General features: G+C 41.1%; 1 protein-coding gene across 5 annotated transcripts in view; it reads right to left on the bottom strand.

Annotated features, from left to right (window-relative positions):
• The window catches only part of AGBL1 (ATP/GTP binding protein like 1), a 585,877-nt gene that overhangs the window by 52,794 nt on the left and 507,558 nt on the right, over nt 1-25,525 (bottom strand). Inside the window, exon 18 of one of the 5 annotated variants that reach the window (XM_038532778.1) lies at nt 8,650-9,288. The exons of the other annotated variants lie outside the window; for them this stretch is intronic. Within the exon in view, the coding sequence (XP_038388706.1) occupies nt 9,279-9,288 (10 nt within the window). The 3' untranslated portion in view covers nt 8,650-9,278. Of the gene's footprint in view, nt 1-8,649; nt 9,289-25,525 lie in introns of those variants that run through there. 5 annotated transcript variants of the gene reach the window in all.

Genomic DNA, 25,525 nt, shown 5'->3' with positions numbered 1-25,525 from the left:
AGCTAACCCGGTGGACATGAGGAGGGAGAAAGGCAGACATCATCAGGATAACTGAGATTTTCAGGAAAAGAAACTGATAATGTTTATATGAGCTAAAGTTTCTTCCCACACAAAGCACTATTTTTAAAAATATTTTCTTCTTATTCCTATAGGAGTTATTCTCTATTTCATGTTTGATTCCATGTTAATTCAAGAATATATATATTTCTGTTTTAAAAAACAAACATGCAAAAAAAAGAGGGGGGGAGAAGGCAACGAAACCCAGACTCCCAAAGCTGCAAAATTGAACTTAGCACATGTGATGAGGAAGGAGTAAGATGAGTCTGCCTGCCCGATATGCCTCACATCCCCCATTCTCATCTGTATGATATGCAGTTTCTCCACTTGGCACATGTGTAATGAGTGCCTACCAGGAGCCAGGCTCAGGGCCAGCTGCTGGGTGTGGGGGAAGAACACAGTCTCTCCCCTGCTCTGCCCTGCCTATTGCCTAGTCGGGGAGGCGGCCAGTGCAATGTGCAGTTGCAATGAGAAACGTGCATCTGTGTAGACAACATGGAGTGGAGGCTGGAGCAGTGATGAGGGTCTGATCTGACCTAGTGTGTGTCAGTGCTCCCTATACACACACACACACACGCATATATACACATGCACTTATGCACATACACATGCTACATGTATGCAGACTCCCATGTCTACCTACATACATGCAAATTCATATATTCACACACACCCACACATATGCACACATACACACACAAATGCACATTTGCACACACTTAGGTTCACACACTCTCCCACCTATATTCACACCCACATGTACACACATGTACACACCATCTACACCCATAATGCACACATACATAAGCACATCTGCACATGTGCATGGTCACCCACTCGTGCCTACACTCATGTACATACAATTGCACACATACTTACCCAAAATTCAAATCCATACTCACCCACACACATGCACATATTTAGTCACAAACATACCACAACTGTGCACATAGAAACACACACCACCGTTACCACTTCCAGGATATCCTGAATAGGAACGTTCTCATTATTGTTCAGATTCAAAGAACATTTTTCCTTTTGTTAGCCATCCTTGGCCCTCTTGACACATGAAATTGTTTCTAAATTTCTCCATCCTCTGATTTCATGCTTGGAATGTTTACAACTTTGCTTCCCAGTTACTTCTTTTGTCCTGATAATTATATTAACTGTTCCGAATAACACCTCCATGAATGGAGGATGACAGTCCTAGGCAAAGGTGTCCTCAACTTTAAGCCTATAGGTTCTGTAAATGGGCTGATTTCCTATTTTTTATTATTGATAAAATTCTAGAATCTGCATTACTATTTCCCTTCAGTCAAGGAAAGCCTTTAATGGTACCTAAAGCTGAAATTCAGCAGACTTAAAGATTCCTTGGTCTGTTGTTATTGTAAAAAAAAGAAAGAAAGAAAGAAGAAAAGAAAGAAAGAAAGAAAGAAAGAAAGAAAGAAAGAAAGAAAGAAAGAAAGAAAGAAAGAAAAACACAAATTTCCCAAGTCTGCATCTGAGTTTCTTCTCTGACAGACCCTCTCACTGAAGGAGGCTCTGATTACTGCCAGGGCCAAGAGAAACATGGCACTCTGCTTTCCTTTCTAAAATCCCCCTGCTCTCTTTGCTTTCCATTGCCTCCCCCGAGATTTTTCCCAAGTAAATCAAAGCTTCTCCTTGTGGTGGGATGACAGCACAGGGTTCATGATAACCTTTAACTTCCACCAAAGTAGTAAAAAGTGATGTGGCTGCTGCCCAGAGATGACCCCATGGCCACCTCTGACAAACACCCCAAAACACACAGTACAGGTAAATAAAGAGCAGCTTCACAGTGGCAAGGCTGAGCCACACTCTTTATCTGCCTCCTCAGAAGAGTGTTTTGGAATATAAAGCCAAAGGAAAGGGGTAATTTATTGTGCAGATTGCGTATTAATTAGTTTTCAGGATTCCTTGGGTAATTACAATCTGTAACATTTGTAATTGATTTGGCTAGATTAAAAATGGATGCTTTGTGCATCAGTGAAATTAGCAAGGAGCCAAGAAGAAGTGGGGGGAGGAAATGTCTTACCTATGAGATGAGGAACAAGTTGGCCTTAGGCCAAGCTCGACTCTACCTTTTCTGGAGCCAAAATTATAGCAGGCTTCCAAGACTACACACTCAGCAGGTATGGTCTTTTCCCAAACAGATCATATGAGGTAGGTGACCAGATGTCTCTTGAGTAGCTCTTTAACAACTGGAGGAGTGCTTTCTCCAGGGACTTGGGAAGTCAGACACCTTTCTTAGCTCTACCTTGATAGGGGTCAGGCCAACAAGATGGGAATAATTGAACGTGAGTCATTCTGCAAAACAGAAGGAAGGAGCCCTTCTCCTAGAAGGGATGAGGAGCCAAGGCAGGAGAAATGGGGTGGGGATATAGAGAGGAAGCTGCCTCCTGCTGGACATAGTCTTTTGGGCTGAATGCCTCCTCCTGAGCCCTGTGGATGGCTTCCCGTCCCTGGGACTCTCCCAGAAAGACTCTTGCTCCCTGTGTGTCTTATCCCAGCTCCTGCCAGGGCTTCTTTGTTCACCTATTATGACCAGTCATGCTATATGGACTGGAGCAGCACAGTGCTCTTCAGATAGGGGCTGGGACTCAGAGCATCCCATCCCAGAGGCTGCACCTCATCCCTGATGCTGACAAGCCCAAACATGGTGGTGATGAGGTGCTTCTGAAAAACAGCTGCTGTGGAGGTTGTTGGGTGGAAGACCAGGTATAGAGATTCCAGAAAAAATGATTAAAATATCTCAATTTAAGCAGTGTATTAGCTAAAATTTATGGAGCACTTGGTAGGTATAGGGCACTGCAGAAAAGTTTACAAACACTCAACCATAGAGCTTTAGGCAAGTCTAGTAGTAGGCAGATCTGAGGTGGAGGGATTATATTACAATATGGTGAGCAAGTACTTTAGACTAAGAGATACAGAGAAAAGAGACTGAGGACATAGAAAAGGAAATCAAAGAGAGGAGTACAGAAGGAATATCAGAAGATTGAAAGATAGGGGAAGGAAAGAGAAGTGGAAAGAGACACAGCACTGGGCCACGAGTAAGAGGCCCAGGGAAAAGGAGGTAAGGCCTTGTGGAGAGAAGAATGCTCTTCTCTAGAACAGATATCCTCAAACTATAGCCCACTGCCTATTTTTGTAAATAAAATTTTATTGGGAGTCAGCCATGCCTGTTCATTCACAGGGATTGTAACTCAGATTTCCTTAGCTAATCCACTGTTGAGTAGCAACTAGGACGACTAAAGCCCACTAAGCTAGACGAGCCCTCAGTAAACACAAGGAGGAGAGGAAGGGATTAGTTATTTTTTAATACATTTGATCAGATAAAAGTTTGAGATTTGGTAGATGACCCATGCACCCTGTATCATAGGGATATGGGAAGATTTTCTTAAAGCCCAGTGAGTGAGATAAGTGGAGAGAATTAGTCCACGAATGCTCTTTCATACCCAAGGAATGGAAAATTAATATTAATAATGACAATAAACATTATATCACTCTTGGGATTGTTATCATTGTGCCAGGCACTATGCCACATGATTAGCCTGCAGCTACTCATTCAAACCTTTCGACAATCCTAGAAATAGGTGTCATTATTCCATTTTATAAATGAGGAAACCAATGAGCCCAAAGCACACATGCTGGTATGTGATAGCAGCTCCGGGCTGGTCAGCTACACGCTTAATCTCTCCCTGACCCAAAACCAGTGACAACGTGACAACTATTCCCAGCAGAGACTCTCTCCCATAAGAAAGGAGGATCTCAGAGAAATCAGTTTTCTTACATCCAGAGCACTCAACCTGAATGTAGCTCTGGGAACCCACAGTAGCATCACCTCTAGGCTACTGATTACACCTGGCTTCCATGAGCCACCTGATTCCTTGTTGGGCCTGGAGTCCTACCTTGAACCACGGACCAGGTCACTAGGATGTGATCTTTCCATGTATCCTCCATAGTACCTTCCCCTGTAGTTGAGTCCTGACTCCCTCGTTGTCCCCATCTGCTTACATGTACCTCCTCCTGGTTGTGTGACTTGAATCCAAGATGGCAGCTCGCTAGAAACTGAATCTGAATGTTCCACCTTTCGTTGTCTTGACTGCAAATGCTGGTCTGGATCAAACTAGAGTTGGTTATATTCTCTTTTACACTTGGCTACAGAAGGGCCCCAGTACTTAAGGTAAATAAAATCCTATATTCTGTCTGACAAAGCTGCTAGGATGATTCCGGAGTCAAGGGACCACTTTGTTTCTTTCTTTAAAAATTGCCTCATGGTCCATACAAATTGCCAGCTGGTGGAGGATGAGCAATGGACAGGAAGTCAAATCTCATGTTGAGGTAAGGTGATATTTCATCCTGGATCTTCCAGCCTAGATTTTCACGATCTCCACCCCATTCTTAATGGTAACCCCCTTGGGAATCCCTTGCTAACCTCCATCTTTAATCCAGCCTTTGAACAGAGAGGCCAGAAAGTTGGAGGAAAGCCAGGAGTTCAATATCCTATGCAATCGTTAATTTCTTTCTCATAGGAAACAAATCTATATGTCAGTGCTGTGCTAACATTGCATCTTTAACATCATGGCAGTAGCTTTAGGCCAGTGAGCATTAATAAAACAAACTGACTTGAACAGATGTAAGTCAGACACTAAAGAGAAAGCCATGAGGCTCAATGCTAATCCCAATTACGAACTCATCCCCTCTTCTTCTATGGAATCTTCTTCCATTAAAAAAAAATCTTTTAATGAAAAAATTCAATTAAATTGTGGCAAAGAACATGCTGTGTGTCTAAGGGAAACAGGCACATTTGTCACCCACAATCTGGATACAGAGATGTGATGTTGCTCTGGGCTTGTCCCATGCAGCAGGCATGTTTATGAGACCTAGATGTTATTTATGGTGGCAGTGGCAGAGCCTGATGAAGTGGGTGCCCTGAGCAGAGTGTGGGGAGGCCCAAGATTGATTTCACACTTTCATTGCTATTAAAAGATTCTTGGCATTTAGGTGGAAGAAAATTGTGGGACTTTTTCTCTAGGAGTCAATAACAAAAAGTCCAAGAAAGAACAAGGTATGTATTTTTTCTTTTTCTTTTTTTTTTTTTAAGGATTTTATTTATTTGACAGAGAATGAGAGAGAGAGAGAGAGAGAGAGAGGCAGAGTGGCAGGCAGAGAGAGAAGCAGGTTTCCCGCTGAACAGGGAACCCGATTTGGAGCTCAATCCCAGGACCCCAGGATCATGACCTGAGCTGAAGGCAGAAGCTTAACCGACTGAGCCACCCAGGGGCTCCAGTATGTATTTTTTCTGTTCTTTATTTTTTATCTCCTCAAAAGTCACAGTCCTGGTTTATGACCTCTCTATTTTCAATTTCTATTTGCAAAATAATAACAGTTGGCTTTGTTACTTATCGGATAGGGACATCTTAGAAAGGAAAAATGAAGTTTGTGGTGTTGAATGCCATGTTTGGAGACCCTCTAAAGAAGCATTTTTAAACTGTTGGATTGCTACCAGATAGGGTATAATAAAATCTTATATTTAAAGATCATAGGATGAATATACCAGGAAGTAGCATATCATACCAACAGTAAAATCAAAAAGTTTATCTTTGATTGTATGTGTGCATGTTTATGTATATGGGGTTGCTGCATAAAATGTACTTCATAAATAATATGCTTTGCATTAAAAATTATTTGAAAAAACTATGCTCTAAAGTTTAACCCTAGATCAGTGAGAGAGGCAAAGAATACCCCTACTTCTTCTCCTCCATGTGGGTTGTCCCACATTGAGTTTTCCAGAACCTTTACCATCCGGTACTCAAGTGGCAGTTAGTGTTTCTGGGTTCCTATAGTAGGGAGCCCATGTATCCACTCTGATGGAGCCTCAAAAAGAACCAGAGGCTTTCCTCAAAACAGATTGAGTGGACAGTATCAGAAGAAACTAACATTCATTTAGTACTTATTTTGTGTTGGTTTCTGGCCCCAAAGCATTTATATATAAAACATATATATAATTATATATGTGTATATAATATATACACAACTATGTTTGTATATATATGCCTCCATGGTACAGCTTGATGGGATAAAAGGTTAACTTTTATTGAATCTAAATGTTTATGAATAAATAGAGAAATCATGAAACACGTAGAAGAAAAACCATTGCTCCCTCTCCAGAGAGGTGCAAGGTGGCACTGGGCAAGGATCGGTCTAGCACTGGAGCTGGAGCTGTGGCTGATGCTGGGGATGCCACTGGCTCTGGCCGTGGACCTGGCCCAGGACCTGTGCCTAAGTTGGAGCTGTGGCTGTGGCTGTGGCTGTGGCTGTGGCTGTGGCTGGGGCTGGGGCTGGGGCTGGGGCTGGAGTTGGAGCTGGGCTAGGGCTAGAGCTGGGGCTGGGGCTGGAGCTGGAGCTGGGGCTGGGGCTGGGGCTGGAGTTGGAGCTGGGGCTGGGGCTGGGGCTGGGGCTGGGGCTGGGGGTGATGTTGGAGCTGGATCTGGGGGTGTGTATATACATACCCACCTATGTATGTATATATTATATATTATTATATATTAATTCATACATATATGTATATATTAGTGCATACATATAAATATACATGTATATATAATTCACGATAATCCTAGGATTGTTTTTTAAGTAAGGCATTTTACTTACTTTTGCACATAAGGAAATTGAAGTTGACAGACATGGCACCATGACTTTTTCCAAAAACCTTACTGTCTACATTTTTAAAAATTATTTTTTCTCATATTTGAGTAACTCCTGAGACTGTTACCATTCTCTGTGGAAAGAATTGGGAAGTACTGGAAAAAGAGTCACCTTCCAGAAAGGCATTTCACATCATTTTATAGGAAATAACGCATACAGGTATACTGGGCTTTGCAATTAACAAAGAACTCCCATGGTTTTAATTGACTTGACCTTCATTAGGTATCTGTCAGATTGTTAGGGGAAATGTTGTTCTCATCCTACAGATTGGTAACAGAGAGGGCAAACCATTCACATGCGTAATAGGAGATAGAGCCATATCTTGAACCCAGGGCTCTGCTTCCAAGTCCACTGCTGGTTGTTACATAGCTACTATTGCTATGAGATCTTAAAGACTGTGTCTTGAGTACTATTCTATAGTACCTTATAGTTTTTACTATGATGGAGGCAAAAAAAAAAATAACATCAGATAAAAAAGGAGGAAAAGCAGAATTTATGAAGACTACAGAGCTTTTCAAACATCTTTAAAACCACTGAATAAAAATTGATTCTTAAAATTTTCATTCTCATTATTAATATCATCTGGCACTTCATAGTAATTAGCCAGATTACTAACTCCTTTACAGAATCCTGAGAATTTTGTTTAGAAATCAACTCATCTGGCTCAGCAGGGAAACAGGAAAGACCAATAGGCCTTTGCTCCCACACTGTATCCGCCAGCTCTTAGAATGAAAAGCAAGAGATAAGCATTTTCTCTGTCATTTTAAACAGGGAAAATTAATTGCTCCTGCAGAGATGAAAACTTTATGTTTGAAAGGAAACCGGTGCAAAATTCTTTTTTCTTCTGTTCCCACCTGTGGAGACCCAAGGTTTGGCAGCAAATTGGAGCTTACACAGTGTAGTCACAAAGACAAATGCCAGATCCCTTCCTAATTAGGAAGCCGACCGTCTGGTAGACACTGCGGCCAAAGGCTGACTGTATGTAGAGGGGAAATGAGATGAGGTGTATAATATTTGCATGTTTGAGAATGAATATATCACATGGGGCTGAGTATATAGAACTAGATCTGCCTATTGAACTGCCGAGTGAGTATTGAAAATTAAATCAACAAGATTTGCTAATCATATTGTTATAGATTTGGAGATGGCCAAGGAAGCACTTTCTACATATTTTTTTTTACTTTGTCTGCAATAATAATAAACAGGCTTATAACACCATTAGCAGCAGAGTCCACTGCATTAGTTCACAAATGAGGAAAATCTGACCTACTCGGTCCTATTGGCTGAGGATTCAAAACCTGGAGCTGTTCTTTTTAGTTCTCCATTTGACCAGTTTTGGTCATATCAGGCCAGTTTGTGTCTCAGGTTTGCCATCTGAAAATGAGGGGAATCGTAATGTTTCCCTTCTTGACTTCAAAAAATCTACTTAGAAGAGATGTGCAAGGGGACCTGGCTGGAATTCACAAGCACTGTTTGTGATTCCAGCAAGCAAGCCTTCTGTCCCCGCAATCTAATTATTGTGGTTGCCTTGATAGAGCATCCGAGTGTGCTTGAGACTGCATGAGAGCTTTGAAATCTGCTCTTCGTTTGCATTCTAGATATACCTCTGTTGATCGATATGAATGTGAGAAATCCATTTTGACATCACTTCCACTATTTTCTCATCTGAATGAGGAAATGGGGACATGAAAATCACAGGTTGATGAATAGTGTAAGACATAAAAACATATGTACCCGAAGTACTTAATAATTGTAATTGTTGAGTATTTTGAAGCTAAATGTATCATGTGGCAATCATTCAAATAAACAATCTGACCAATCATTTTTCCATTTGAGGAATGATACAGAAAGACAAAGTATATGTGTTCAGACTTTCTGTTGGAACAAGAAGTGGTTCTGGACTTCAAATTGAGGAGAGTTGTGGGAGCTGGGTCATTAGATATGGAAGAAGGTCAAAGCTGGATGTTACTTCGAAAAGCACAAAGGCAAAGAGCATCCAAGAGTCCAAGTAGAATATCAGAGTAAATCTGAAGGTGGAGCAAGGCATCCTCCCACCAAGAAAGGAGAAGCTGCCCTAAGCACAAGGCACTGAAGAAGTTAAAGACCTCAAAGTTTAGGAAACAGGTGAAGAAGTAGGATGGTAGGTAAAACTTCAGGAGTCCCTGAAGAGCTACACCACAGGCATGGTTGCCTCTTTCCAGGGAGCCCATGGGAAGGAAGAAAGAAGTGTGGCGAATCAGTTTGTTTAGTCTACAAATTGAATAATACCACTAGTTATGGTGAGCCAAGGAGTCCATGTGGGCTTGTTTTGTGAATGAACAACATTCTAGTAGCTGGACTTCTTAACAGAATAGGTATCCTATTTACAGGCTGGGGTTACACCTGGTCCCCTTGAATGTCTCAGCAGATGAATCTTCCCTTTGAAGGCCTGGCCCAACTTGCAAGATAGGGATCACAGTTACAGGTGACACTTATTCTCCATCCCAGGTTCTTATTCACAGGTCACTGGGAAAAAAACAAAAGCAATATGACAATGGCTTTTCCTGGTTTGGTTTCTTGAGCTGGCTTCTTGGTTAAGCCAGCAAAGGAAGTTTGTCTGATTAATGGAATGATTCTAACTACAAAGCATCACATGAGTTACTAGGTATGGCAAGATATAAATCATTCTACCTAGCCAACTGGCTACTGGGTTCCAAAGGCAACCTTTCGATTCATCCCCTCTGTCAAGGCAACTAAGGGTATCCATATTTTAGATATTCATTCTAGCTACAAAATTGTTTGGAAACTTCCAATGTCATTTCTACAGCCAACTGGCCAAATTGAAAGATCAGATCCAATATCATCTTGATGAAACAGTAATCTCAGTACATCTGATGTATTCCTTATAGAACAGACAGCACCAGCATGCCAGTGTACTCCAGAAGGAATCGGGCTGCAATTACACTGCATCTTTATTTCTTATGGTTTTTCCCATTCACTTGTTCATCAGACACTTTTTTTGCCTCCTCTACTTTCTTGCTTTCCATATATCTATTTGAAATAGGTCTGAAATAAATCCCAAGACTCCCAAGAATATTCCTGCTTATGTAAGCATGTGTACATCTTCTATCCTTGTGTTCTCATATAACAATGCTTAAATGCCAAAGGGATTGTGTGTCTGGATGTTTTTCTTTTTGTTGTTGTTGTTGTTGTTTTTGTTGTTGTTTTGGCAGATATGTTCTACTTCCTTCTTACCACAGCTACATATAGCCCATGGATTCTTTTAAATGTCCTTTTTGAGGCTTAAAGAGATCATGGGAAAGTTTAAATCCTGGCTCTGTGACTACCTATTTAACCTTTAACATGTGACTTAACTTAATCTAAGCCTCAGATTTCTTCCTAGCAAACTGAGGGCAAAAAATAAAGCGGAACAAGAGGATTGCACTTAGTTCTTAAAAAGTATTGAATATAATGGCCTTTAAGTTGATTCCCTTTCCCTTCCGTTTCTGTAGAATATCTTAAGACAATTCAAGATGATGATGTTCAATTATAAACATGAATCACTTAAAAAAATCAAAGTTATCTGTCTGATAGGATAGGGGGACACAGAAGCACTTCAGTCAGGATAGGAGGGGATGAGCCAGGTAGAAGGGGGCATGCTGATATGCTCCACATCATAAGCCTGTGGGTAGTGGGATGGCCTGTTTTCCAGCTCTGTTGGATACAAGCCCAGATAAGCAGTCAAGGACTGTCAAGTCAAAAAAATGATGCTGGTCTCTCCTTCATGAACTCCCTGTGAAAATGGGGAATCCATTTAATAATGGCTGTAGAGGTGGGAAAGATACCAAGAGCTGCTTGAGGTGAGGCATTCGCCAACTGAGTTCATGTGTGCAAAGTGCTTGGTACAGAGCAATGCTCATCAGCGTTTATGATAGTTGGGGTTTTAGAGGTCATTGTTGTTATTAGAAGTATTTGTTTGGAAGGCAAAGTCTGAAAGAGCCTTCTTTTGTACTGTATGCTCTATCTACCTACGTATCAGACATACAGATTTTAAACAGACATCCTATGAAAGAATGCCTCTCATGATTTTTGGACCATGCTCCACATTCTTCTCCAGGATTGTTGTGCCATGCAGTGTCTCATTCACCTTTATCACATCTTGGGCTAAAATGTCTACAAATTAATTTCTTTTTTTATTTTTTAAAGATTTTATTCATTTATTCATGAGAGACAGGCAGAGGGAGAAGCAGGCTCCATGTAAGGAGCCCGATGTGGGACTCAAACCCGGGAATCTGCGATCACACCCTGAGCCAAAGGCAGGTGCTCAACCGCTGAGCCACTCAGGCGTCCCTACAAATTAATCTCTAAAGAAGGAAACTAAAACTGAGAAAATGGCCACAATTACCTGTCCAAGGATGGTCAGGGGTGCAGGGCAGGGAGGAGGAGAGACAAAATGCTGGGATCTCCATGATAAGTAGGTTCAGCAACACCACCATGGCTTAAAGGCTGCTCATCACACTGCTGGGAAGAGGGAATGGGTAGCTTTTGCACAGGTGTGCTCCAATCCCCAGCCCCCTTCTGATGTTTCCACTGGCACACCCCTGTGTCTCCAGTGAGGAGTGCAGGCATAGACCGTTAAGAGAGTCCAGCAGTCATTCAAGTAAAGATTCATAGACTTTACTCTGCTTAACTCAAATTCAAAGGCATTTATCACCCTGCCACCAAGGCAGCTGACAGCTAAGATACAAATGCTCTAAAAATTATTTCAAAATGATGCCTTTGCTTGGTCCTTGAAACTGCATGATTTAAAGGCTTTGCATTTGGAATGTCCTAAACTGTGGGCCAAGGTGAGCATGCCACTTTCTTTCATTATCCTCGATTAAAAGCATGGTTCTTTAATTAGTACTTTTTTTTTCTATTCTTCTTCCTACTTTGAGATTGCTTTTTATTTTCTCAACATCTGATTTCTGTTACCACTCCATTAGTTTGTGTCACCCCACCCATACCTTCTAATGGTTCACAGGCCCTGCTTTTTAGCAGTTTTGTTGGATATCAGCCCAGATACAAACCAGCCAGTGTAAAGTCACAGAATAAAGCTCTTCTCTTTTTAATGAACTCCCAGGGTGAGTGAGAATCAATTTAATATGGTTCTAGGTAGTCATCTTTCCTTAAAACAATTTCTTCATGATTCCTTCACATATCTGTATTTCTTAAGCATTAATGCCAACTAGATATTAAAGTACTTAGAATTCTGTGAGTGTTGAATGTGTACCATATGTAACATCCTTTGGGGGGACTGGATTCTTCTTCCATGGTTTTTAGCTACAAAATCTGCAAAAATTCCCTGGGCTGAGGGCTATGAAGAAAGGTCATAAAAGGCTTGCTAAATTGCTGTACAAATAAGACTTCTCATCTGGAAAAGACCCTAAAGGTTGCAGTCTTGTGTGGCTTGGTCAGTTACATGAGAATCTTGCACCATGAAGTTGTTAACACATATCAGTACTCTCTGGTGACCTCACAGTGCTTGAAGCTTCTCTTCTGGCCCATTGAACAAAAGAATCTACACTCCATTTCTCTGCCTGTTCCTTTGCTTCTTGTCTCTCTCTCTTTCTCTCTCTCTCTCTCTGAGTGTGTGTATAAGAGGGATTATTTTTTTCCAGCTCCCCTATGCCTGGTATTCCTTAACTTCATCTGGTGTCACATTCTGACTTCTCTTTTTGATCATATACTGGATGAACCACATTGACAATTTATCATTCTGACAAATTATAGATACACCATTGCACATCTCTTGGATAGTGCCCCAACAACATGATCCAGATCCAGACACTAATGAAACACCAAGATATGTGCTCATCATTCTGTGATGGCTATGATTTCCCTTTTTTCCTATCACAAAAGGGTATAGATTCATTGTATATTTGGCATTCACAACAAAGCTTAAAAATTTGGATCTCAGGGATAGAGCAGTGTCTCAAGTCTTTAAATTCAATCTTACCTATTTCCTCTGCTTTAAATTACATCTACTAATTTAGTCTCCTTGGTTTTTACACCAATGTATATCTTGTTTCTTTTGAATGCTCATTTATTTTTGTATGATGCCATAAAGAATACAACTGAACCTAAAATATCTAGCACCAAAGCCCCACCTGGCCCACCTACACATTGCCATCTTATTGTTCTCTTGGTTTTCAGAGGTACAAAGGATGGCATCACCTCATAGCTTTGTTCACATGGGATGGTCCCATTTTAAGTATAACACTATGTCCCTTCACTAAAATATCAAAACCCATTATTGAAAATAAAATTTAAAGTACCAAATGTAATTTGGCATTTAGATTTATTTTGTTAACTACTGTTTTTACTTTTCCCACATACAGAATCCCACATTCCCGAGGAGGCCAGTAAGTTGAAATACATACCACAAAATTCAGAAAGTTATTCTCACCTACCTAGTGGGAGAGTTGATTTGTAAAATGTAGAGTTAGCATCCTGCCAGCTCTGGGCAAGAGCAAATTGAAGTGCCAGCACTTTCAGCATGGTCTAGAAGGAAGTGTCATACTGGTATCATCCAGACTATGACCAATACGGGCAAAGGAAGATTGAGGGCTGAGAAAATCTTAATTAATTATATAATGATCATAGTCATTTATGATTAGCAATAGAATTTACCCACTCCTAAGACATAGATAAAACCTAAATCCCTGGAGCATGAGATGTGAGTGTTTTTTTTTTTTTTTTTTTTTTTAAAGATTTTATTTATTTATTCATGATAGTCACAGAGAGAGAGAGAGAGAGAGGCAGAGACACAGGCAGAGGGAGAAGCAGGCTCCATGCACCGGGAGCCCGACGTGGGATTTGATCCTGGGTCTCCAGGATCGCGCCCTAGGCCAAAGGCAGGCGCCAAACCGCTGCGCCACCCAGGGATCCCATGTGTTTTTATGACATTACTTGTCTCTCCCCTCACATTCCCTGTACCCTCCATGCCACAGCCACACTGGTATGGTCAATATCTGTCAAGGGTGCTGTGCTCTCACCTCATGCTTTTGCAACTCATGCCTATATCAGACAGGAGGTCTAGTACTCACTTTGTGTAACTTCTTTTTTATTTATTTATTTAATTTATTTATTTGAGAGAGAATGAGCAAGAGAGAGCATAAGCAGGGAGAGAGGTAGATAGAGAAGGAGAAGCAGACTTTCCCTCTGAGCAGGGAGCCTGACACAGGGCTGGATCCCAGGGCCCTGGGATCATGACCTGAGCTGAAGGCAGATGCCCAGCCGACTGAGCCACCCAGGTATCCCATTTCTATCCATTCTTCCAAATTCTCTTATGATATTGTCTTCTCTGAGAAACTTTCCTAATTTCTGCAGCCCATGTTTGATGGGCACATGGTAGACAAAGTGTGGTTCTATTACGGAACTTTTGCCTTGTGTGGCTCTGTGTAGTGTTTCTCTATAATACAACCTTTTCTCCAATGAGTTGTTTGAGTTCAGACATGGCATTCTATTTGTTGTTGATTTACCAGAGTTTAGCATAGTGCCTTCTTTGGCAAATAGTAAGTACTCAATGATTATTTGCTGAAAAGAGGAAGTGGATTAGCCACCATCCCCTTGCCCCTCACCACCTGGTTTTGTCTGCAGAAACAGGAGCCCAACTTACATGCTGCCTTCAAATGTGGGATCAATGCCATACTGATATGAGGTAAGCATTGCTCAGGCCACCAGGGGATGGCATTTGACACTGAGGTTCAACAGACTAGTCAGGAACAGCACAATGAGGAAGTGATAGGCCGTGATCCTGGTCACTATTTAAAAAAATCTAGGGGCACCTGGGTAGTTCATTCAGTTAATCACCTGAATCTTGATTTCAGCTCAGGTCATGATCTCAGGGTTGTGAGATCAAGCCCTGAGTCAGGCTCTGTCCTGGGTATGGAGCCTGCTTAAGATTTTCTCTCTCTTCCTCTTCCCCTGCCCCCCATCCCAGGCTTGCACATGGACAAGTGCACACTCTCTCTCTCTAAAATAAGATAAATACAATTTTTAAAAATATTTTTTAAAAGCTATATTGTCCTTCTTTTGACAAGATGACTTCTAATTCTTTCAATGGAATGTTTATTTTGAGTCATATCCTGGCTATGAGAAAGCAAATGATCTCGTTCTTATATTTAGGGCTATAATGAAAGGAAACTATGGTTTTATAGTTTATTCTCTAACTATGAGAATTAGAAGGAAGGTAAAGAGGATGACAGACAAGGACGAGCTGTTTCTCACAGTGTGACCCCGGGGGGTGGGGAAGATGCCTGAGGCAAGGTCATCTGGATGATAGAACACTAATAACAATGAAAATAATGATGACCAAACTCTTGGTCAAATGCCAGGTGTAGAACTAAGCGCTTCATATATAGTCATATAGTTAATTGTCCCACAACTCTGTGAAGGTCTGAAGCATAAGGAGGTTAAATATCTCACCCCAAATCTTCACAGAAATAAAGAGGGGGAGCTAGAGTTTGAACCTGAGCAGGCTAACAGCAGACTCTGATTTCTTCAGATGGGGCACAAAAGAAAGGGAGGTAGAGATGGAAACAGTAGAGCACTTTGCTGAGTATGGCACACTGTGGCTGAGACTTTCATCGATGAAGATAAGGCTTTGCTTTGGGAAGAGAGTGCAGTGACTATATCTAGGAGCACGAGGTTTATCTCTTAGGTATACTGAATGTACATTCTCTATTTTCTTTAGGGTCATCAAGGAACTGAGAAGGTAGAAATTGGTTCTATATTCACTTACTGATCCAATTATATCAAGGGCCTATGTTTGTGAAATGCTTCGTGAAGTGGTACCTTCAAAATGCTATCATAGTTTCATTTGCAATGTGGCAAAATACAAAGTGTGGGGCTTTGAGTCAAAGAGATTGGAGACTTACATGTTGTATGCCTTTGGATAATTCAAATAACCTCTTTGATGCTCTGATTCCTCTTCTGTAAAATGAGGAGAGTAATTTTAGCTCTCTCATGGGGCTGTTGATGAATATCAAATGGAATATTATATCTGCCAGCATTTTCTAAGCTTCAGGGAGATGATGTAGAGTGTTATACTAGGGTTTATCATTGTTGTGTTCACTCACTGTTCACTCAACAGCTATTTATGTAATTCCCACAGTGCATGAGCTCTGTTATGGGTGCTGGGGATTCTAGAATGAAAAAGTAAACAGGATACCTACTCCAGGGAGAACAAATATGCCCATGTGGTGGTAAAGGGGGGAGAGGAAATAAGCAAGTAAACAAATGTAATCATTTCAGATTCTAAGTGCTACGAAAAATCAAAATATGGAGAGATTTTTGGTTGTTTTTTGCTACACCATATTCCAACCACTAGAATTGGCTGATGCAGAATACTCAAACTTAAATTCTAGATATTCATATCATGGTGGTATGAAATCTAGAGTGATTTGCTGCACTGTTGAGTATCCAATGTAACTCTTGTCACCTGCCCACTGGGTAAATTCATTGAACATGGGCTCGTCAATGCTCCAATAAGTGCATGTCAGTGACTGGTAATTTCCTGATGTCCTCTTGCCATGAAATAGTCATAAAAGGATTATGGCATTTGGAGTTAAAGGGTAACTGAGGGCTTTAATGAGTTCAATATCCTGATTTGGTGGAGGTAGCTTAGTATAAAAGCATGTAGTATAGTAGTATCCTCTACCAGTATGGTATAAAAGAAAGCCCAGCATACGATGGTCCAGCATTTACTCTTAGCTTATACCAGTTACCAGGCCAAGTTACTTAAACTCTTTATATACTCATTTTCTCATCTACAAAGTAGGGCAGTAAAAGTTCCTTAAAGTCATAGGATTGTTGATTGTATGATATGAACTATTGCAGAAAGCACTTAGAATGGTTTCTGAGTAAGTCTACTTTCAATACATGTTGACTATTATAGTTATCCTACCTCCATCCCTCCATTCCATGTGTCCTTCTTTCCTTCCTTCCTTCCCTCCTTCCTTCCTTCCTTCTTTGACCCTTCACAGATGAGAAAACTGAAGGCCTCAAGATATTTTTCCATGAGTCAAAGCAAGTTAGCAGAAAAATCAATGTACTGTTCAGTATTTAACTACCACAACTCATAACCATAGATTCAGGTGTCCCTCTGGGCTTGGTTATTTTTGCAAATGGACCAGGATACAGAGCAAGTAGACTTTTCCTCCTATATACCACTAAAGATGAAAGAACTTATGGCAGCTCCTTTGGGGATTCTTTGCTTCCTATGTTCATGCAAAGCTATGTCACCTAAATAGTGAGACAAACTCTGCACACCAAGATGTCTGCCATGGGGATAAACAGTGTTTTGCTGCTCTGACTATTGTGAGTAATTATAACGATTACCTTGTGTTGAAACCCTACTATATACCAAGCCCTGGCTAAGTAGGTTATGTATAGCACTTAATTTTTTGAAACAGTTACTGTTATCCACCTTTTGAAATAGAAAAGAGAGAGTTATGGAACAAAATTGTTTGGTATCACACAGTGAGTTTCTGGTCCATTTGATCTCAAGCCTATGTGTTTTTCTTTACAACTCATTGCATACAGATAATCATATTCCTAAAATTATTATTGTGCCATGCTTGTGATTCATACAGAGCTTTCTGAAATTTAAAATGCAAAAAGCGGGATGCCTGGGTGGCTCAGTTGGTTAAGTATCCAACTCGCAATCTCACCTCAGGTCATGATCTCAGGGTCATAGGATGGAGCCCTGAGAGGGGCTCCATGCTGAGCTGGAGTCTGCTTGAGGTTTTCTCTCTTCCTCTCTCTTTGCCTCTCCCCCACCTGCACATTCTCTCTCAAAAATAAATAAATAAATAAATAAATAAATAAATAAATAAATAAATAAATTCTTTAAAAAATAAATAAAACGCAAAAAGCTTGTCACCTATAGAGGGCATCATAGCTAATAAACACCATGAATACCTTTGCCTTCAGTAAGGGATGGTGACTTCTCTTACTTATTACAGGAAGAAAAAATTAGGATTTTTTTTTTTAGAAGAAAACTGACCTCAGCAATTGGAGGAAGCTATCACCAGCAGTGATTACTATGGCTTCCTGGACATGTCACATGTGAGACATCTGTTAAACCCCAAAAGCTTAGAGCGAGAGCCTGAGTAGTGGTTGCGGCAGCTAACATGATGTAAATGTTTAAAGCTCTAATCAGACATCCAGTCACTGGCTTCACGGTTGCTTTTCCTTTTGATGAGGAAATATGCAATTCCTTAGGGGTGAATGTCAAATGTTCATAAATAGAGAAGCATCCAAAATATCTATGAGCAATACTTATTTATAGGAATCATTTATCCAGAGTCTCTATATGCCTTTCCAGCTCCCGTATTCATCTGTCACATTACCTATCACCACACAGCACCCATATATCCGCACACTCTTTCTATTTATATGCACAGAATCTCTCTCTCTAATTGTTTCCACTTCTCTAACTAGTGGCTACAGCAATTCACCTCCTGCCAGGTGGCAGCATGGGCTCCTCTTTGATTTCTGAGTACACTGACAGAAAACCTTTTGGCAAATCATATATCTGTCCATTCCATTTCTCCCCACATCAACCAGCAACAACATTTGTTTCTATAGATCACATCTCTCCTAAAGAATGAGGCATTCTATGCAGTGTATTTCCCACATCCACCTCTTCTACTCCCTTCTTCTTCAGACCCTTCCATGACTATTCACATGTATGCATGTCGTCAGTGCAACCGGTGACTATTGCCTAACGCTTGTGGCCAACATGGTGGGGAAATACATTTAGATTATGGAAAGGTGAGTTCAATCCGAGGACCCAATGTGACTGCTCTGTCACTTTGGACTACTGCCATAAACTATTTAAGTTTCCTCATCTGTAGGACCTGATTAATAATACTAATCTTACCATTTTTGTAGAGGGTACGTTATAAATTATCAGCTCTGTCTATAAATGTCGGTTCTCTGTGAAATAGACTTTCTTGCAACCTTTACATAAATAACATTTGCTAAGAACTTACTCTGTGCAGGGACTATTGTTTGTATTTTTCAACTCACTTAAGCTCCAAATAATTCAATGAGGTATATGCTGTTGTTATTCCAATTTCATAAAATGAGAAAACTGATTGTCATAAAGGTTGGTAATTTGTGTAAGAACACACAACTAGGAGGGAAGGCAAGCAAGATTCTATTCCTCATTTTTCTGAACCCAAAGTGCCAAATAAATTATTTATTGCCAAATCCTCAGCACCTAAAACAGTGTCTGGCTCTGTAGATATTTTTTTAAGATTTTATTTATTTATTTGAAAAAGAGAGTGTGAGTAAGAGAGAGCACAAGAGCAGGCGGAGGGACAGAGGGGGAGGGAGAAGCAGACGCCCTGTTGAGCAAGGAGTCCTAGGGGCTCAATCTCAGGACCCCAAGATCATGACCTGAGCTGAAGGTACAATGCTTAACCGACTGAGCCACCCAGGGGTCCCTGGTTCTGTAGATTTGACTTGATGCTATCAGCTATTGCTATCTCCAGAATTACATTATATTATTGTCTTGTGATATTTAATGACTATCTAGTTGGTTTGACCATGTGGCTAAACCTGGCAGTTAACTCACAAATGCAAATAAATATGTAAAGTCTAGAGTTGGCCGTTTCAAACATGATTGGTCTCTTCTGAGGAATCCTGATGGCAGATTCAGGACATTGATGAAGCTATACTGAGAAACACAACATTTGTGGTGTGCTTGCTACATGCCAACACCCAATAGTAATTATTTAATATATATTATCTTCTTTGATTCTTACAACAACCTTGTAAGCCAGATACATTACTACTTCAATTTTATGGATGGGGAAAATCAGTAACAGAAGTTTAAGTAACTTGATAGTTACTTAAGTAACATTGATATTAACAGTGTAAGCCAAGGTATGAACCCTGATATTCAGTCTCCTAAGCCCTCTTATGGGTTGAGCTAGTTACTAAACCTTTTTAAGCTTCATTTTAGGTACAAGTTTAATAGAGTTAATAATATTACCTAACTCACAGGGTCATGGGAATTAATGCGATACTATGTTCTTGAGACAGTCCTTGGTACATTGAATGGTGAGCACAATCCAGATCAATCATTAGCATTAGCAGCTGCTAGATTTCAAGCTTTCTGAGTGCAGATATCAGGTTTTTAGCTTATTTTCTTATCCTGCTCCCAGCACCCCCAGAAAGTGTGTTTTTGCCTAGCGTTAGTACATAATAAATGCTTTTAAATGAAACTGAACAGCAAATGGGGAACAGAATCCCCCAGGAAGAATTTAGGTAAGCAGACTTCAGGAATGCCTGGGGGCTTGGAGGAAGACGGGGTTGCTTGATAAGTCCCCTTCCATCCATGAAATAAAATAAATGACTCCCTCCCCCCCACCAACTTCTAATCTTAAGAAACCCCATATCTTGGAATTCCACTGACTTCCATTAGGGCAGGAAATAGATTGATGCAGCTTCCTACCTCCCACTGTCTTCCTGAATGGGCTGGCCAGAGGGACAGGAACAGCCAAATGCCAAGGAAGAGGTAATCAAATAGCTGTTAATCAACCTCCTTCACCTCATTATTTCCTCCTACCCACAAGGGACACACTCACAGCACAGATTTACCTGTGGCAGGTGGCAGGACTATTCACATGTTCCAAAGCACAGAAGATTGTGTTCCTCAAGGTACATGTATGTCTACACTTGCATACATATGCAGACACTCAGAGGAAAAGAAATATCAGTGATGGTGGAGCCTACCAAAAACCAAGCTCCCTGGGCTTGGTTGTTGAACAGCAACCCCTGCTGCAGAACCAGGTACCAAAGCATAATTTGTAATCATGTAGTGCCAACATGCCTGAGTGGCAGTGTAAAACATTTATAAATCAGACCCTAATGAACAGCCTCTATGCTTTATGACTGCATTTAACTCTTTCTCACTTCTCAGCTAGTATGAAATAGAAGAAATAAAAAATATATCAGGAGGGAAAGAGGAAAATCATATTCCTAATAATTTCTCTTGCAAAAGAGGAATGAAGGGAGTTCACTGTAGTTGTGATGGTTAATATAATAATGGTTACAGCACATTGAGAACTCATCATGTGCTGGGCAGGGAGACACATCGATCTGTGTCAGGCATGAGGTATCTTTCTGACTGATCATGACTACTTTATTTCACACACACACACACACACACTCCCTTCCCAGTCACTCAGACCCCCCACTCTACCCAAATTCCTGTTGTCCAATGCACTCTCCATCTTCCTATAGGCCATAGATCTTATTCATGTTTGTTATTTTATCTCTTCCTGATACTACCCCCACTCCCATATAGAACATAAACTCTCAGAGTAGGAGGCCATGTCTCCTTATTTATCTAAAGAGACATAGTGCCTATATCAGGGTCCTGTTCATAGTAGGCTGTCAATGAATGTTTAGTGAGTAGGTGAAAGAGTGATTATTATTACCATATTGCAGCTTAGTCTCCCTTTCTCTTATTCAGGAATGCACACATATGCACGTGCATTCACTTGCATGCCAGCAGGCTTGGTACTGAGAACTCCTTGAGGTCAGCATCAGTTTTGCATTTATCTCTGGCCTCAGGATGTGGGCCTTAAGTGCCTGGCACAGCCTTAAAGGAGCAATGGCTCTGGCTGGTAAACTTTTTCCCAAAATGTCCTCCCGGGCCTCAGCCCATTCAATCTTAAAAGGCTGTGTTAAGTCTCATTTTTCAATTCTTTTCTTCACTTTTCTTCCATACTTTTCTTCAATATTTCTTTCTGAGCAATTATTTCTCCATTTTGGAGAAATGAGTTTTTGCATTTTTGAGTTTTTGCATTTTTTTTCTTTGTGATACCCTCATCTACCACTGAACAACATAGCTCCTTCCTGGGAGGCTATGTTGAAATCTGTGCTATAGATATTATATCACCAGCATGGGCTTATATAATCTTTGCCAAAGTGGTATCTGGGGATCCCAGCATGTGTAGAGTGGCTACAAGGTGTTATTTGGCCAGAATGAAAGAAAGGGAACTGGAAAGACTATTCTGGAAGGAAAGAAAACTTCTGGCTTGGGCTCATATTAAAGGCAAGAGCCCAGGACTACAGCGCCAAAAAAAACATTTGCGAAAGAAGAGACCTGGCTGTGGGATGCAGTAAAAAAGTTGTGGAATAAAGAAGAAGCCAGATAGAAATAAAATGAAGAAATGGATTATGGATTCTAGACTGATTTGAGCATATTCACTCATTATTTCAATCAACACTTATTGAGAACCTTCTAGATGTGAGCTGCCATACTGGCTGCCAGGGAGACCCTGATGATATGAACACAGTCCCTGTCCTGTTACATCTTGGAGTCTAGTGGGGAGTCAAGTATAAATGAACTAGTCAGGTGAATACATAATGAATAGTGGATGTGTATGTATATGTGCCACGGGAGGTTCTGATTTATCTGGACGGGTCAGGAAAGACCTCCTTAAAGAGGCCACTCTTAAGTTGAGATTCAAAGATGGGGAACAGTTAACTAGGCAGAGGAAGGTAAAGAGAGTTGATGGGTAGTCCAACTAGAGGAGATCATACCTAAGGAGCTTGTATTTGGGGAGAGAACATGTGAGAGGAAATGAAAGGAGGCCAAATGGCTGGAGTAAGGAGGTAAGGATATTAGCTTTAGAAGAGGCTAGAGAGGTAGGGATCTCATATTGAAGAGAAACAATGATCATAAAATGGATTACAGCCTCTATCATGAGAAGTGTGGAAAGCTGTTGGAGGGCTTTCAGCAGAAGAGTGATATGACCCCACTTGCATTTTTTAAAGTTAACTCTGGTTGATACACAGGAAATGGTCTGGGTGGAATAAATAGTAGAAACAGGATGCCCAGTTTCGCAGGAGTTCAAATCATCTTTTATGGTGGTTTGGACTAGAATGGTGGTCAGGAGTGGAAGAGGAAGGGAGATACATTCAAGAGATATTAAGAATATGAAATGGACAGGAATTGGTAATGGATACAATGTGACAGATGACAAAAGTTTCCAGAATGGTGCCTGGGTTTCTGGATTGTGCAGCTGGATGGCTTAGGGTGCCACCTGCTGGCAACTGGGGCCACTGGATGAGGACAGTGGGCATAGAGGAGAACATTTGGGAGTTTGGGTCAAAACTTGGCTTCATCACTCTCTAATCATGAAACATTTATGCCATTGGCTTCACTTTTCAGAACTTATTTTCTTCATTTGCAAAGTGTGGGTAACAGCTCCTAGTCCAGAGTTGTAAAAATAAGATGAGACAAAATACATAAAAGGTACAAAGCAGCATCTTCTCTAAGCTTGCATTCCACAAACAGAAGTGGTCAATGCATTTCTATCTCCATGATCTCAAGCCAGGCGATTAACCTCTTTTCTCATATGCAGAATGGAAGTAACAGTGGTGGCCACCTTTCACTCTGCTGAGAAGAGCAGCAGAGAAGTAGCATCTGATGCAGAGTGGGTACTCAATACATTTGGTTTAGTAACGCCAGCATTCCAGAAATGTGCCTATTTTCTGTTGAGCTGAAAAAGTAGGAAATTACTGCATGAAGGGGCAAATTAGCCAAGAGCAAAAAGTCAGACATTTGCCTATTTTTGTTAGTGTCTGCTTTTGTCAGAGTTGTCTTTGGGATCTAGACTGCCACTTTCCAATCCGTAAAATGGAGATAAGAGTTTGTTTCCACTTTTTCTCCCAGGGACCATAGAGAAGGTCATTGAAGAAAGGACCCCAGTCCCCTGGGGTACAACAGATCACTACTTCTAAACACACTCACAGGAAGAATAGATTCTTCAGAAAAGTCAGAGATAGCATCTCAGCCTCCAGGGAGCCATGTACAGAAAAGCCAAGAGATAATGAAAGAGAGAGGTAGGTGGACAAAGACATAGCCTAGAGCTAAGTGTGAGAGACAGTCAGCTTGCCTGCTGTCCACCTCTATGTAGCAATGTCAAGTCAGGGCCCATCACTGTTGATGAGAAATCAGATCTAGGGGCCGTGAGAGGGTACATTCCAGGGAGTAATTTATCTCTGGAGGCTGAACCTATGTAATGTCCTTACTAATCTCAGGCTCCTGGGTTATGAAGCCTGCCATCAGGGATGAGTTATATTTTCAATAAGTCATTCTAGCTAATCAGGCTTTCTCATCATGAGCTGCTAGAGAAGAGACAGGATGAACTACTCAGCAGCTTCTGAGCAAGTGTCCCAGATGAGAAGAATTCTTGGCAAGGGCCTCCTTCCTGTCCCAAATGGGCACTGCCATCACCCCTCCCCTTAGCAAGTGGCACAGAGGGAAACACAGACTGCGCAAGCACAGGAAGATGATGGGATCTGTGTTTGATAAGGTTATGATTAAATCAAGGTTTTTGCTCTAATTACACTGCCTTTAAATAAATGCAGCCTAGTAAGTAATTGTAATTGATGTGCAATTAAACATGTATTTATATCACCATTGCCTTTCTCTGTGCAGCTGTCTATTCCTGCTTCTCATTGTGGCTGGAGATACTAAAATCTGTCTGAAGCTCAGGAGGGGGAAGTCCCACATCTCTCACATGGGTGCCTGGTCTCAGTGCTATAGCAGAAGCTCTGGGCACCCTTAGAAATGTCGTAGCATTCTGGGGCTGAATGATACATTATATGCAAACCTTCTCCATTGAACTTTCCAGAAGAGTTAGGGACCTAAGCATCCCCATTATCTCTTCCTCTGCCCGCAGATTCTTATCTTCTCTGTGTGCTGGATGGGTCATTAAACATGGACCCAGTTTATAAGGGGGTGACAAATCACAATTAAGTAAAACATCATTGGAGTTATCAAAAAGCAGTGATAAAGATCTTTGAGATGCCAAGTGGAAAGTGTGAATTTCTAGGTGTTATAGCTATAGGAAAGGCAAGTCCCAAATACGGCAAGATGGAGAAAAAATGGCATGTAATCAAATTGAATGAATATTGAAGCTCCATTTATATTTCAGTGAACATTTATCAATGCTGGTATCTAGAATAAAGCATAAGGCTAAAGACAATACGCCCTCAGGATGTTCACAGTCTAAGCTATGTGAAAGTAGAAAACCAGCTCAGGCAAAGGGTTTAAAAAATGGAAATAAAAGGTTAGATGCTGAGCTCAAGCAATGCTGACTGTTGATTTGGGACCTAGATGAATATCATAAACCTTTGGCCTTATTCCCCAGCCGCCGTGATGTAACACTTCTCGTTGGGCCCCTCTTCACCCATCAGAGTGCTAATTACAGGGCCAGAGAAACATTGCCATCTACCTCATCTGTTTTTATTCTCCTGCTAAAGGATGCTATGCATCTCCCTGACAGCTAGTCATTACAGGAGCATATGGGTACCACAGGCTTCTGCCAGGGACAGCTACGGCCCCCAAGAATGCAAGCAGAGCTCTGTGCTCCACTGGTGCTCACAAGGGATGCACATTGTCACCAGATCCGATGACTAGTGCAGGTTTCAGACACCCAAAGGAGGGTTGTGAGACAGCCCTCAAGGGGGTGAGGGTGTTCGTGGAAGAGAAAAACAGGGAGGAGGGAGAAACAGCTCGCCTTGTGTTATTGCAACTCTGAGTTCAGTTTCATATTGAAAGCACTTGAAAGGTGCAAAATGGTTTTCAGCATATTAAAAAAAAATGCAGCCTTTCTACTTTCTGAGCTCTTCTTAGCTACCAAGCAATTCTCTATGCAATGTTTTATTTGACTTTTATCCTATGGCA

Source organism: Canis lupus, chromosome 3 (assembly GCF_011100685.1).
Source record: "Canis lupus familiaris isolate Mischka breed German Shepherd chromosome 3, alternate assembly UU_Cfam_GSD_1.0, whole genome shotgun sequence".
Lineage (NCBI taxonomy): Eukaryota > Metazoa > Chordata > Mammalia > Carnivora > Canidae > Canis > Canis lupus.
The sequence above is the reverse complement of the archived record's forward strand: the minus strand, read 5'-3'. Positions and strand labels throughout refer to the sequence as shown.